The sequence below is a fragment of the Equus caballus genome, chromosome 5, assembly GCF_041296265.1.
Source record: "Equus caballus isolate H_3958 breed thoroughbred chromosome 5, TB-T2T, whole genome shotgun sequence".
In the NCBI taxonomy this organism is placed as follows: domain Eukaryota; kingdom Metazoa; phylum Chordata; class Mammalia; order Perissodactyla; family Equidae; genus Equus; species Equus caballus.
In genome coordinates, this window is record NC_091688.1 from 103,469,670 (window position 1) to 103,485,503 (window position 15,834).

The 15,834-nt window shown below is 45.9% G+C and overlaps 1 protein-coding gene across 11 annotated transcripts in view; it reads right to left on the reverse strand.

Moving 5' to 3' along the window:
- PATJ (PATJ crumbs cell polarity complex component) overlaps positions 1-15,834 on the reverse strand; it is a 302,489-nt gene that overhangs the window by 35,438 nt on the left and 251,217 nt on the right. For all 11 annotated transcript variants that reach the window (XR_011438912.1, XR_011438911.1, XR_011438913.1 and 8 more), the window contains 2 exons: positions 5,310-5,393; positions 510-703 (listed from right to left, as the gene is read on the reverse strand). Coding sequence is in view for 8 of the 11 variants with exons in the window: in XM_070267562.1 (XP_070123663.1) it covers positions 510-703; positions 5,310-5,393 (278 nt within the window). In the remaining 3 variants the exon portion in view is untranslated. The remainder of the gene's footprint in view (positions 1-509; positions 704-5,309; positions 5,394-15,834) is intronic.

Consider the following 15,834-nt stretch of genomic DNA (forward strand, 5'->3'; position numbering starts at 1 on the left):
GCAAGCTATTATCTTGGGGTCAATAGTTTTCTTAATAGAAAACTACTGTCATGAAGAATTTATGTCTGTCTCTCAACCGTGTCTACTCAGCTAGTGTTAGTTAACACGGTATGAAATTAACAAGGTACCTCATGGTGGAGCAATTTTCTTAACCCAACATCGTCATATAATCCCTCTTGTTGTTAGCGGTTTCTCAGGTATGATCACTTTAACCCCTAGGAACCCCAGGTCTGAGCTTCAAGTTGAAAGAAGCTTGCTGACTCTCTTCTTACTCTATATGGGAATAAGTCTGGGCAGTCTGGGTTGATTTGGCTTAGAGTTCTATCTTTATATGACACTTGTTTGGCTAAGATCTTGCTCAGAAATATGACCTATGTCATTCAAATATTTATAAGTATGTTCGTTTTAGAAGTCATATCATCAGATCACACTAAGCTTTTTAGCAGCCTCAGTCCCCAGAACCCTGAAGGAAAACGCCATCGGTCCTGACTTGCGGGGCATTTCCTTACCGTTTCCCAACGATGCTCAGGCCTAGTCCTCGGCCAGCCTTCTTCTGCAGATGCACAGGGAAAATCTCCAAGTTCTGCTCATCCCTGTAGTGCGCCTCGTCTCTGTACACCACCAGCCGCACCTTCTGCGGGGTCTGCCTCAGGGCGGTGATGGCTTCCTCATGGCTGGCACTCCTCAGGTCAATCCCGTTAACCTGGAACAACGGGCATCTGAGACGGGCTGCTGACAGCAGAGGCCTCTGCCTGCTGGAGCTCCTTGCTCCAACCAGGGAAAAACGTCTAGAAAGTTCCACCCATTTCCAAAGCACACAGGTAGTGACACTAGCGGTTATGGTTGCTTCAAATCTAAAGAAGGTAACCCTTATATTACCCACAAGCATGGAGCGTGGGTTAGGACACACAACGATGCAATTTTACGTAGCCGTAAACTTTACCAGGGTATCAACACGAGAGCGAGCCGCCTAACTGGCTCATTTAACTGAGGTCAAAAGGGAAATAAGCGTCAGTGTTTGGTCAGCGTTTTTAGACTCAGTTTGCTTATTGAATCTGACATCCTCACTCCTAATTGCTAATATCATAACTACTTCAGAACAGGCCAGAAGGAAATGAGGGACCAGTACTTCCAACAGTGTCAAAGACTCGCTGAAGCCCACTCATTTGATCCTGATCTGAGTGAGCACAGATAGGACCATGCATTAGATGGCAAACTGTGCCAGGAACAGCACCGAGTAAGCCATGCCTCAGCTTTGGGCAAATCAGGCGAATGTGGGCAAGTCGTGTAACCTTGGAGAGCCTGTTTCCTTGTCTGTTCAATGGAGATCACATCCAACTTAGTTATTTTTTACCCAACAAATGCTTGTGCATTAACCTTTTATGAATATTTACTCCTTTGATCCTTATATTAACTCTCTGAAATAGGTACTATTACCATTTTACAGATAAGGAAACTAAGGCATGGCGAGCTTAAGTGATCAAGGATACACAGCTAGCAGGTGGAGGTGCCCTGACCTGAACCCAGACTGTCTTCCCACCCTTAGTCTCTATACCATGCTGTCTCATCTTACTCTTAGAATGGCTTATAGGAGCCCTTGCCACAGAGAAAGTCAAGTACTGATGCTGGCTAGTGAATCCAACACAGGGAGAAATTGAGTGGCACAGTAGCTTGGGACTCAAAGGAAGGGAGTCATGGGTCAGTCCTTCCAGGTCACAGCCAGGAAAAGAGCCAAACAAAGGGAAGGATGGGCCCCAGCCATGGCCTGTAGATGGCAGAATGGAAGAGGTCCCTCAAGACGTTGGTTCCACTCTGTGTTCTGGTCCATCCCTACATGTCTTGGGAGGTCAAGCCTATCTCCAGACCTCCACTCCCTCATCTGTGCAGTGAGGGGCTGATCTAGGGCTTTCCCACTTCTAACATTCCGAAGACTCAGGACTCGTGGCATATGGAACAGTTACAGAGAAGGGGGCAAAGAGGAATGAGCCCTTCTTGGAGAAGGTGACTTCTGAGCTACCATTTCAAGCTGATTCCGTGGGCCGAGAAAATGTCTACAAGCCTAATTTTCAAGCTGCTTTTTCTTTTCTGGATATCTTGGCGAATCTGTGTACTTGCTTAGATAACAGTGGGTATGCATGGGATAGAGATGGACTGCAGTGTGAGTGCTGATTCCACCTTACTGACCACGTGAAACCTTAGGTAAATTCCTCAAGTCAAGCTTCAACTGTGTCATCTATGAATTGGACATAATAACTGATTAATATTGGATAATAATAGTATCTGCTTAGTGTCATGAGGGTTAAGTGACATAAACCCTGACGTGCGTTGGCACAAGGTTTGACACAAGGCAAGCTTGAGGTGAGCGAAGAGTCGAGCTTTTACAGGGAACAGGAGCGGCTGCACCAGGGCTGTTTTGTCTCAGCACCAGATTCACTGTTGCTTTAGGCCCAGGAACGCATTCTCACTGTTGCTGAAGTAAACCCACAGAACAAAGGGGAAACTGTCTCTAGAAAACGTGGTCTGAGCTGATTATTTTCCTGTATTCCAATAGATGGCACACAAGACCACTTCTGTTAGTGGAAAAAAGTTACCTCCGGGGGTGGAATTCTCTAAGCCTGTAAAATATCTTGTGAAAGGCACTAAGAATTATACTTTTAACTAAGAGCATGGTCATTTTAAACTCTAACATTACAAAAACCACTTGAACTGAATTCCAGCATCAAGATGTCTGCTGGAATCTCACGATCTACTCTGCGTTCACAGTTCATTTCCTCCCCTGCTTATCAAGAGACACCACTAAGTGCACCGACAATCACAAGGAAATATCACCGTGTGGCTAGAATACCGCGGAGTGACTGATTGCCTTAAGAGCCGTCCAGAGGCACCATATGCATTATTTAGAACCTGAGTGCAGAGCAGTAGGGGTGGCAGGACAGGGCTCCCTGTTTGGGAAGAAGGGTCTAAGAAGCCCTGTTGTCAGCGGGGTGCATCATGCCCTTGGGTGGGACAGGCATGTGAGGAAGCGGAAGCAAGTGACCACCGCTTTCGAAGAAAGAGGAACCAGCCTGGGGCAGCAGCTCCTCACTGTTTTATCCCACAGGGAAAACCAGGCATTAGCCCTCTGCTCTTCTGCTCCCACTTGCACAAAAATCGAAGGAGAGAATGGGAGTAGGGGTAGGATAAAAAGAGGGACTGGTCCTAAAAGGAGAACCAGAAAGAGGACAGTCCATGCTAATCATAGAATCATGAATCTTGCCATGCTAAAAAATTTGATTCCCTCTTTGAAAGCAAGACCTGGCTTGTCCCAATTTAACATGAGGATAGCACTAAAACCACGGAAGGCCAGCTTGCACAACGGCGGGACTCGCCCGAGCAGGAAGTCTGCCGTCTGGAAGGCACCAATGCAGAGCTGCCGTGGTTCCCGGTCCCTGAGTGCACCACCAAAGCCGGCCTGTCATCTTCTCGAGGCGACCTGTAGGCACGGCTGATCACGCGTCATCACGCACCTATACTCGGCGACCACATTGGCACAGGTGCAAACACGGGGTCTCACACTGCTTAGAAAGGAAACACGTTACTCGACCACACTGGGAGCTCTGTTTCCCAGCTAAACACACGATCTGCCCTGTGGACTAGATCCTGTCTGGGGCAAGAGAAGAGCCTGTCTCGGCCATCTTGAATGAGAAGTGTGGACCATCCAGGCATATTGGGTAATAGAATTTGGCTAGATGCCAGGAAATGGTTTACTTGACCTTTGAAATTCTCCTTCCACTTACAACAAATCTGCTTTCTTCATGCTAACCTGTCCTGAGTGTTCGCTTGTACACGAATATGCTTTATGGAAGAGAACAGCTACAGCTCAGGGTCCATCCAATACAAATAAATAAATATACTTGAAAATTTTTTTATCGAGGAGTAACTGCTATAAAATAAACTATACATATTTAACTATGCATATGAAATTATACATAATTATGCTGTGAATTTATATGAACTTATATCTCTGTGCCCATTGCCACAGTCACGATAACACACCTACTAGTTTCAAGTGGCCATTATGGAATAATCTGTGGGGTTAGCAATCACGTCAGCATCAAGGCAAGTGCGCATCTGTGCTCTTCAGAATGTTCAGTCTGCTCATCTTACAAAGCCAACTGAGACAATGCCAGTTAATTAGAAAATCTAGGGAGGAAAAAAACCCCCAAACTCCTGACTGCTAAAACACGGTGCTGTTGCCACAGCAGTCCGGCCAGCTCCCAGAGAGGCCTCGCCTGCTTTTCCAGCCGCACATGCTCGTACCTTAATGACCGCACTGGGCATAGGTCCTAATCCAACGACGAAGCAGAGCCAGGCCTGCAGAGAAACCCTAGAACTCGCCCTCAATTTAATTTGCAGGGAGCCTGGCCTCTCCTTTAACTCCTTCTTGCCTATATTTTCTGGCCTGAATTATCTCTCTGATTTCATCTTGGGAGGCAGACTTGAACCACCGAAGGGAAAAGTCAAACGCTCTGATGTCATTCACAACGTGCTACATTAAAGCTGCAAGGCGAACGTGCCCGTGCCCCCCATGAAGCACCAACTGCTCATTAAGTTCCTCCAACGAGAGGAGTCAATGTGGACCAGAGGCGTCACACCATCGGGACAGCTCTTCAGTCCCACCTCCCAGGGCGCCTGGCACTGACTCTCCCTCCACCCTTCCCCAGTTCCGACACCGCCGGCCTTGGCACTTTTTAAAAGGCTGCAACGCCTTTGCTATATGAGACTCCATTTGAAACAGGCAGGTTAAGCATCTCAATTTTTAACAAGTACCATATACCACCTAAATGGAGAAGATTCACGTTTCCATCAACTAGAAAACAAGGGGCCGAGGCATGAGCCTGCGTCTGACATGACGACTCATTAGGAATAACAAGATAATACTGAGAGCTGCGATGAAGTCTTTAAACCACCAGGGTCCACAGGTCTGTGCTTTAGGAGGAACCTGAGTAAGGCATGATGGAGAGGCAAGACGATCAAACCACAATACTAGACAGTCTCATTTGATGTTAAGATTACAGAACTGTAAGTTGTACTTTTCTTTTTAATTAAAAAAAGTTTTCACAGACAGATTTAGATTGATAATCTGTCATGATTCTAATGACAGAGATTCAATATACATTAAAAAAAATAAGGTGCATGTTTTGTTAAGTGGGAGAGAAATAAGTGAGGCTGTAGTTGATAAGACAGAGAAGAGATAAATTGACTTCGCAGATCAAGATCAGTGAAGGAACCATATCTACTGGTATAACATAAAATCCACACATACATACCTCCAATATCTGGTCACCAGCCCAAAGTCTGCCATCTCTGGCTGCTGCTCCTTCTTCATAGACTTCGTGTATCACTATAGCATCCTAAAAAAACAAATTCTTATTAATTTTCAACAACCTCAAATGCTTCCTAAAGCAAACAACCAAATCACAGGCAGCAACCCATAATTTTTTTTTTTTTTTGAGGAAGATTAGCCCTGAGCTAACATCTGCTGCCAATCCTCCTCTTTCTGCTGAGGAGGACTGGCCCTGAGCTAACATCCGTGCCCATCTTCCTCTACTTTTTTATATGTGGGATGCCTGCCACAGCATGGCTTGCCAAGCAGTGCCATGTCTGCACCCGGGATCTGAACCGGCGAACCCTGGGCCACTGGAGTGGAACATGCGCACTTAACTGCTGTGCCACCGGGTCAGCCCATCAACCCATAATTTGATATTTGCTAATAATGTCATATTTCATTTGACCTAAAGATAAACAGAATCCAGTTATGATATATTCAGAGGTACAATTAATTTTTCCTAAGTTTATTATTTCACTCCTCTGGGACTGGCTTTACCTCATATTTCAAGTCACTTCCCCCATGTGTTTTCCTGTCAACCCTGTACATCGCTGCTGCGTGTGAACTTGAGGGAACTGTGCGTCATTCTTATTTACATTTTACGGTATATTCTGAAACATGGTTTCAGGTATTTATTGGTATTCAAGGATTTGGCATGGATGTGTGGCCTGAAGAAGGGGGTTTGTCAGGCCTCATTACTTGGTAATGAAAGAAAAGAACTTCGTGTAATGAACTGGCCCCGGGGGACAAAGTGTGGAGCAGGAGAAAGAGTGTTCGTGGTCCTCAGTGGAAGGCAGCTGTGTGTTTGAATCCTGACTCTGCCACTGTGTTCTCTTGGGCAAATTAACTCCTGAACTCAGCATTCTGAGCCATAAAACCAGGACAACATCTAAGGTAGGTAAGCTTTGGGTGAGGAAAATGTTTCATGGTTAATGAATTTAAAAATAATTTATATTTCTTCAAATTAATAACCTTATGTTTTTAATCATAAAAATAACATGACCAATGTGAAGGCCTGGGGCAATACCACTGGGCACAGTAGACACAGGAGACCGCCTCCCACCTGGGCCCTCAGTGACTCCCCCCGAGACACCCCCAAGACACCTTAGGTTCCCTCCAGACAATCTACACCTATAAACCCAAATTTTACACGTTTTGGTGATACTATTTTAAAAATATTCAACTGAGTTTGTTCACACAATTTTCCCCCTTTTCTCCTCAGGTTGGGCAAGTAGTCAAGCTTTGAAATTCCTTGCCGGGATTTTTGTGGAGCTGAAAACGGAAGCAACCAAAAGTCCTTGGTTCTTTCCGTTTTATGAAACCAGTTGAGTGGCCTGCCGTAGGCGTCCTGCAGGCTGCTGGGGGAGGAACAGAGCTTCTGAGTGGAGACTGGAAACAGAGATCTGTCGGTCCCGTCATGTGAGGACTGGAGCCCTGCCCTGCCCATTCCCCGGCCCCCAGCACCCACTCAGGCTGCAAGACCCTGCAGGCGATGGTCCAGGGCGTGGATTAGGCATGATCCCGCCTTGAAAGAAGTCCTGGGTCCCAAGAACCGGGGCCCAGAGGCGGCGGGACTTCTGGACTTGAAGAGACCATGTACGTAGGGGCTTGATGACGACCAGGGTGCACTGGTGACAATGACCACCGGGGCCTGCCAACGACTAGGAGCCTCGTGAAGAAACTGGAACCCCGAGAGTTAACGAGCCACTAGGATGACTGAGGTTGAATTCTGACTTAGTCCAGAAGTCTGGGGCCTCAGACTTAGAATTAAATTGACATTAAGTAAATAAAGAAAGAAAGAAAATATTTCTTGTGAAAATATAGCAAATAAGATAGGGAAAAACAAATCCAAACCAAACATAATTCCTTAAAAAAAAAGGTTCCCACGCAACTTCTGGATAGAAAAGCAACAAAAGAAAATTAGAATCTGTACCAGATGACCCACCTGGATTCCCATGTCTTTACAATACTAAATACTCTCATTTTAGCACCACGCAGTTCTGAAAACATTCTTTATTATAGCAATTAGAGAGGCAGCCCCCAAGAGCCGGGAAAGGTTCCTCGATCCAGACAATTTACGTTTCAGATTCTATACCAGCAATAGAGTTAGACCATTCTTTGTTTTAACTCTGACTTATGGAATTTCCAGACCCAGGGAGCATTCGCATTGCCAAGAGTTTGTTTCTCTGAACTGTTTCAGGGGAATGATTTTGAGGAAATTTGCAGGGTCAGTGGCTGGAGGCGATCCCAGCCACATGGCCAAGACGACACCAAGGGCCATTTTCACGAAGGAAGTGCAGGGAGAAACTAATGCCACCTCCTGATAACTCTCTGTGTAACAATGTTAGTTTGCAGAGTTTGGGGGCCAAACACCCCATCTTCACTGGATTGAGAGAATCAGACTGAGCTTGTACCACACATGGTTTTACAGAGCTCAATTTTCAGCATAAAATCTGTTGATCTTGGAACATTACAAAAGTCAAATGGGAAATTTCTCTCCGTTCATGCTCCAAAGGAAGAAAAAGCCCATGAAGTTTTTAGTCCATAAAAGTTGCCTGAGCCCAAAACTCTTGGCTACTTTCTGGGTGCTCAGTGAACGATCATACATAAAAGAAATATACTGTTAATAGACTCAAACAAATGCTGAACTCACTGCCAATGATCTGTTTTCAGTCTATAAGTCTTTCTGTGTGAAAAACTCCCCATTTATTTTTTCCTTTTGCTTGACTATTGCTATAATTTCTCTTAAAGTTATCAGTGGAAACAAAAGACAACATGAGACGCTCGGAATGGTCAAAGGCCGAATTTCTTACCACGTGCTGGAAGCATCCTGTGCAGCTGTCATTCTAGACAGCTGTATTAACCGGGGGGGGCAGAGTGAGAGGCGGGGACTAATGGTTAAATTAGAAATGTGCACTGCTAAATTCAAAATAAAAATGGATTTGATTTATTTTTCAAAAGTTATGTAGTTCATAGGGTAGGACAGAACTGTAAAAAACATACTGCATTGGGATATGTTAAGCATCTATTTGATAAGGCTACATTAAAAATTCACTTCTTTCTTGCTTTGAAAAAATTGTGATTAAATGAAATAATGAGTCATTAATGAAAGAATGACTTCTATTATTTTAAATAAAAAATTTGGAGTTGATGATACACACGATTCTGATCCCCTCCTTGTGGATCCTCCTAAGTTAAAACGCTCTGGAGGTGTCCAAGCAAAACTGCCTCTCGGCACAGCCGAGGGCTTCCTCCCCACCAGCACCCTCCCCTCTCTGCGTATTTAAATAACATTCCTGCACCCCAGAATACCTCCGAGACTCTGTCTACTGACACCAACGACTTCCAAAGCTCGTCGACTCCAGAAGCAGGCTATTTATCATCTCCCTGTGGGTGGGTTGCTGGCTGACACTGAGGAGAGGCTGTGAAACAAATGGTCATGAGCTAGGCCTCTGGTGGCGGACTTCTCGTCCAAATCCCGGCCCTGCTACCTCTGGCCGGGGCCTTGGGAAGACGGCAACCTCTCCAGCCCTCAGCGTCCTCATTCTCATACGGCTTCAACACTACTAGCCACGCATGACGCTTCACGCACAGTGCCAGCACACAGAAGGAAGCAAGAACTGCTCATCTAGTCAACATCTATGTGCCAAGGATGCCACACACGCCCCTCTGAGCCATTTAATTCACAGAACAACCCAGCAAGTTCAGCATTATTAGTCTTGTTTACAGCTGGGGAAACAGTGGCTCCGAAGGGTTCAGACTTGACCAGGTCTTTGCGGCTTCTAAGCAGGAGAGAAGCAATTCCACCTTGGACAGTTTAACACCAGAGCCTGTGCTCCTGTTGCTCAGCAAGCTCCTTGTCAGTGTGAATATTTCATCTTGTACTTGTACAAAAGCTAATGGGATCTTCCATATGGCATTAATTCTCTTGAAAGAGTGTCTCCTCAACTCCACAGCAAAATCCTTGAGGACATGAGCTGATCATTTTATAGAGGGTAAACAAGCAGATGCCTTGTGGAAGTGGACACTGAGGCCCCTGGTGAGCGAGGTGGGGTGAGGCTCTGTGGATCCCTTCACTAGTGTCAGCACCTGATCAGGCCCTTGCACGCCACACAGCAGGACGGGTTGGCCCTCTCCCTACCCAACACGGTCTCTCTCTTAATTCTATCGGCTATTCTTGTCTCTTTCTGTCTTCCTTCCTTTCATCTTTTCAGTCCTGTTTCTGTCCACCCATGTTATTCATTGAGTGATGTTTTTCTACAGGAGCAAATATAAAACATTACAATAGATACAAGCAATACACTGATATTTAAAATAAAAAGTTGTTCAGTCCAAGAAAACAGATTTCTCCTAATTAATGGTATAGAATTGAGAATTGTTTATAGATGATCAAGACTGACATATAATCAGGGGCCAGCCCCGTGGCTGAGAGGTTAAGTTCACATGCTCTGCTTCAGTGGCCCAGGGTTTCACCAATTCAGATCCCAGGCGTGGACATGGCATCGCTCATCAGGCCACACGGAGGCAGCGTCCCACATGGCACAACCAGAAGGACCCACAACTAGAATATACAACTACTTACTGGGGGGCTTTGGGGAGAAGAAGAAGAAGGAAAAAAGAGAACATTGACAACAGATGCTAGCTCAGGGCCACCCTTTAAAAAAAAAAAAAGATTGACATACAATCAAAACTGATTTCCTAATGGCAGTTGTGTGATTTCACTGCAACAACAGAAATTTAAGTCAGATGTGCTGTTTACTGACCGCCGAGACAAGACCGACAGTTTCCCTCCGGACACTCTAAGTTACGCATTCGACTTGCCAGCTCTCGAGCCGGGGAAGAACTTGATAGCGAGGTGGACAATCTCTCAGACAGTGGGTTTTCCCTAACGAGAAGGGTCAGGCAGGATTTCAGAGATGCAGGAAAAGTCCCCTGCTGGAAAGCTTCTCCCTCACCAGCCTATGTCTGAAACACGTTTCACTGAGGACAATGCCCTTATTCCACAACTAGGCATAATGTTAAAAAAAAAAAGGACACCCAGGAAGAAGCAGCTGACTGGTAAACTCCTCCTACTGTCTAAGGGAGCACTGTCTTAAGGTCTCCATTCCTAGAAGAACAAGGGTTTATTTATGTTAAACATAGAAAGTACGTGCATGCGCTACTAGACGCAGAGGAGCCTACACTGAGGTTCCCGCCAGCACCTGTCGCTCAGCCTCCCAGCTCCCGAGCTAGAAACGCAGCACTAAGTTTCCTGTGTATTTTCACAGAGACAGTCTCTGTATCTATACTGGAAAGTATGAAGGGCACCAAATGCTTGCAGGTCATGCCCTCTCTTATCTGCTGCCTCCTGTGTTTCATGAAAGTCTGCTGGAAAGCCCAGTGCCACCTCTTCTACGAAACCCTCTCTGAGTCTCTGCTCCATCTCTGGGTACCACTGAGCTCATCACAGCATCACAAGGGCTTGTTCTGGGTCTAGGTCCTGTGCAGCCTCCCCCTTGGTGGAACCCTTTTGGACGGGGGCTGCTTCCAACTCCTCTTTGCATCCTGGTGCTGAGCCAAGAGCAGGCACTCAATAAATGTCTGCTAAACCAGTATCAAAAATTTGGTTGGAGAGAGAAAAAAGCATCAAAATGACCCAGAAAGAGGAGGCTGATGGGGTTAGCATGTCATAATCTCATCCTAACCCAACCAAGCTTCTGATGGTAATCAGTGATATTCAACCCAAACGCCCACCACACACGGACGCTCAATCCACCTGAATTTCCAGAGGATTTACTTTAGTTCAGAGAGTGGTTCCAAGGAGCCAAGTATGAGGGACTTAATTATCCCTGAACCCCACAAAAGTCACAGACTCCTCTGGGGGACTTAAGTTCTGAATTGCTGGGAAAGAATTTCGCGACACGCAGTCAGTCACGTATCCTCAGACCCAGGTAAAGGCAGCAGATATTTCAGGCCATCAATCACCATTTTCTTGACTGTTCCAGCTGCCAACAAGTAGGTAACATAACTCATAAACACACCAATCACTCGGCAAGAGGCAATTCTACCGTTGTCACAATAGGTCCATAACACTACAGAGCCACGTGTTAGAAAAATTAACTGAGTCTCCCGTGGACGAGGACACGAGCGAGCACCCGTGCGGATGCACTTTTTGCACAGAATAAGACGGAATACGCTGCACTTCCAGATATTCAGCAGATTCTTCCAGAAAGCACTTTAGGACAAAGCTTTGATAGAGAATTATAAGGTAGACATTATTATAAAGGACTATGCATATATGGCTCGATTTTTACTGCTTGTAGGCACATTTTACTTAGTTTGGATCTCTCTGGAATTATACACCATCTTTGCCATACTCATAAAAGTCCCCACCCCACTCTCCACAAAAAAGTCCCAAGGGACATTTGAACTACAGAAAAGTTACACATTAAATTTCACATTTTGGTGGAAAACATGCTAACCAGTGACTCAAAAAGAGCCTTATGTCTTATTTCCCTGCTTTATGGGAAAAATCCCTCCTAACAAGAAAACCCACGAGGACCAAAAGAAATAATAAAAGTATTGTATATAAAATGGCATCATTTCCTTCCTCTGGAAGAAACCACGCTCAGATCCATGGCCTTAGAGCAGCAGCGCTATTTTGAAACATCATTTAATAGCGTTCCCGCCTGTGGCCGTCACTGTTCAGAAATCCTACAGAAACGCCTTATACACAGTAGACGACCTTCTCACGAGGGGCGATGATACAGAGTGGGTGGAGAGACCCTCAGTCCAAGGCCGTGCAAACCCAAACCACACAGCCCCGCACTGGAAAACACACGCAGACGAATTACGTTCCTGACTCGCAGTGTCTACTGCACTTGTGGAGTTTAAAAAGGAGGCGCTGGGTTCAAACTGCTGAAGTCCATCTCACTTGGAGAAAGCTGAAAGGCTCAATCTGTGTTTATATAAACAAAGGGAGGAGGGTCTGAGGACATGATTCTTCCCTGTCCCAAATACTTTGTGACAAATTCTTTAAAAACCAAGCTTCTCTATTGTATTTCAACTAGAATGTGATTGGCAAATCAAGGGCAGTGGGCGTGGAAGAGGGCTCGGGCCGGGAGTGAGAGGGGTCCCATCTCTAGACTGCTCTGCAGGGATCCAGCTTCGCACGAGGCTCTGCGTGGACCGCTGTGTTCACTATACTGGGCAGCATCAGGAGAGCATGGAGCAGAACGACAGGGCTTGTAAAGCCATCCCAGCTTTACCATTTCAGGCTCCTATGAACACATATATTGTGCAAAGTGAAGCGGAGAGAGCCACTGTGTCACACAGATGCTTGGGCCCTGCCCAGGAATGAGACCCTTCTAAACGGCAGACCAGAAGAACCCCAGCTCCCATAGGCAGAGAGAGATCAGAAAGACACAGGGGCTGGGGCAGACTCCGCATTAATTATCTTTTGCTGCAAAACTTCATGGCTTAAGACAAAAACCAACCATTTGTTTGCTCGTAATTCTGTGAATTGGCAGTGTGGGCGGGGCTCAGCTGGGCAGCTCTTCTGCTCTAAGTTGACCAGACGTGAGTGCAGTCAGGGGGCTGGGCCGGCTGTGTCCTGGCCGGCCTTACTCTCACGTCTGGGGCCTCAGCTGGGATGGCGGGGCCCTCTCCCTCCACATGCTCTCTCCACATGGCGTGTCATCCTCCAGGAGCCAGCCGGGCTTGTTTGCCATGTGGTGGTGTTTCAGAAGGGCAAGAGCTGAAGTACAAGGCCTCTCCAGGCCAAAGCTTGGAGGGCCCACAAAGCCATTTTCATTACTATGGGTCAGAGCAAGCCAATGGGCCAGCTCCAATTCAAGCAACCTGGAAAGAGCTGAACAAAATTTATGGTTAATTTTAATCTACTAGAGACTCTATCAAAGTCGGCCAGAGGAGTCTTCCAGCCTGTCAATAATGGGAGGCAGCGCTGTAGGGTGGGAAGAGCGCTGGCTATGGCCACATAAACCTGTGTTCAGATTTTAGCTCTACCACTTACTGTAGCTTTGTGACATTTGCATTAAGTTATGTAACCTCCCTGAGCCAGTGTTTCTGCCTCTGTAAAATGGAGCTAATAAATCCTACCTTTTATGGTTTGAAGATGAAATGAAATTATGTATGTAATGTCAAGCGATGTGTCAGCCAAACAGATGTTGAGTAACCGCTAACGAGGGCTCCTAATACACACATATCCAAGGTTCAAGGGCATATCTGGGAGACAAAGGAAGGAATACACATCTGTCAGAGTCGTCAAAAGCCATGATTCTGAGGATGAATGACACCAGTCTTAGTCCATTTTTTAATTTCTAATTTGTCTGTTATCCTAGTCGTCCCAGAAGATAACCGATTGCTTCTTTCCAAGAAAGATTATGCTACAAGGGTATTTCAGATTATTCTTTCTCAAGTCAAGGACTGCTCAGAGCTGAGTCTAAGGGACCATCTGAATGTCCACAGGATCTAAGCCAGACTACAAGAGTCCTGTCCCAGAGAGTTTGATTCTTGTTTCAGTCAAGCACGGTCAATCATCACTGTCCACCGTTTCCACATTTGTGAATTTCTCTGCTCCCCAAAATCAGTGCTCTTGGTGCTTTCCTGTCATCTGCAGATATGTGCAGAGTGGTAAAAACTTGAGTTGCTGATTTACTTGTTCTCAGCTGAGGTAGAACAAGGCGACGTTCTTGCCTTTTGTTTCAGCTCTCATACTGTAAACAAGCGTCCTTTTCGTGGTCTATTTAACACCACGTGTTTTGCATTTTTGTGCTTTTTATAGGTGATTTTACTGTTTAAAATGGCCCCGGGCACAGGGCTGAAGTGATCTTCCTAAGCAGAGAAGGCTGTGATGTGCCTTACAGACAGAACGCGTGTTGGATGAGCTGCCTCTGCTTGCGAGGTGCTGCCAGCCATGTGGTCACGTGAATGAGTCAGAACAGATACTAAATGGAGTATCTCTGAACAGAAACACGCATGAAACAAGATCGCATATTTATCTGCTGTCGCAAACGTTGTGACCAGAGGCTCGGAGGAATCTCCTCTGTGTTTCCCCTGGACGTGATGGCTGCGTATCCACTAATTCAGGTCTGCTGTGATGTCACAGAACAGAGCCACTGCGAATACAGAACTGACTGTACTTCCCACAGCTACTTTTCCCTGTTGCTGTTTCACTACAGCAGAAATGGGCAGCCCAACGTGAAAGGTGACAAAGCTGAAGCACAGACAGATGCCATCCACACTACAGACGGCAGGACTCATGCCGACAAAGGCAGCTCTCTGCTGTCCTTGCTACAGCGGAGCAGTGGGTCGATCAACCCAAGGATGGAAAACTTAGAGCATTTTCCTCATGCTGTGGCACGTGTTGCTATGTATATACTCAGTGTGCTTTGTGGATCTATATTTTTGAAGTAATTACAAAGATTAAATGCAAAGATGATTTGAGACAAGTTGCAAAGTGGCTAATCTTCCCCACCTTCAGACCAGGAACTTTCTCTTCTCTGATGCACAAGATACTTGGCACAGCCTCATTGATTCACGAGAAGCAAAAGGTCAAGATGCTCCTTAATTCAATATCTCATAAGAACATGCAGGACGTGAGGCATAAGGCAGTCGATAAACACCATATTTCCCTTATTCTAAGATGATGTTTTTCTCGTTGGTTTTACAGTTTTGTAATTTGGATGAGTCTCATGGTCAAGCGAACCTTTAATGTGCTGCTTTCCCACCATGGATACAACAAAAGACCATTACTTTAGAAGAAATACAATATTTGTCAAATTGATATAGTTTTGGTTGCCAACTCCATAGGCTGAATATACAATCGCTTCTGTTCGGAAACCTGAAGGGGCCACAGCTGTACAGTACAGGGGTGCCAGCAAGAGTCAGAGGCGCTCCCCCCTCAGACGTGGATTCACAGTTTTTAACATCTGGATGCTCTACTCTGCTCACCAATGAACTACGGTTCACTACACAGACTCTAAGAATCTCAGAACACAGTCAAGACTTCCATTAAGCCCCATAAAACTCAGCCACAACAGGAACAGAGTCCACACCGCCGAATCTCGATGCACCCGTCTCTTCTAGCGTGCTGGGCGGGGTACGAAGATCGCACCTACCAACCCTGCAAACAGGTTCAGTCCCTATTATTCTGGAACACTGGAATACTCTCAGGTAATAAACTACAGACACATAAATGGGCATTAAACCACAACAGATGTAGAGGCTCTCTGTTTGTGTGTGTGAGGAAGACTGGCCCTGACCTAACATCCGTTGCCAATCTTCCCCTATTTTGTATGTGGGACACCTACCACAGCATGGCTTGATGAATGGTGTGTAGGTCTGTGCCCAGGATCCGAACCTGCAAACCCCGGGCTGCTGAAGGGGAGTGTGTGAACTTAACTACTATTCTACCAGGCAGGCCCCGAGGCTCTTTTGACATAAAAGTAAAAGTAAGATTAAATGAT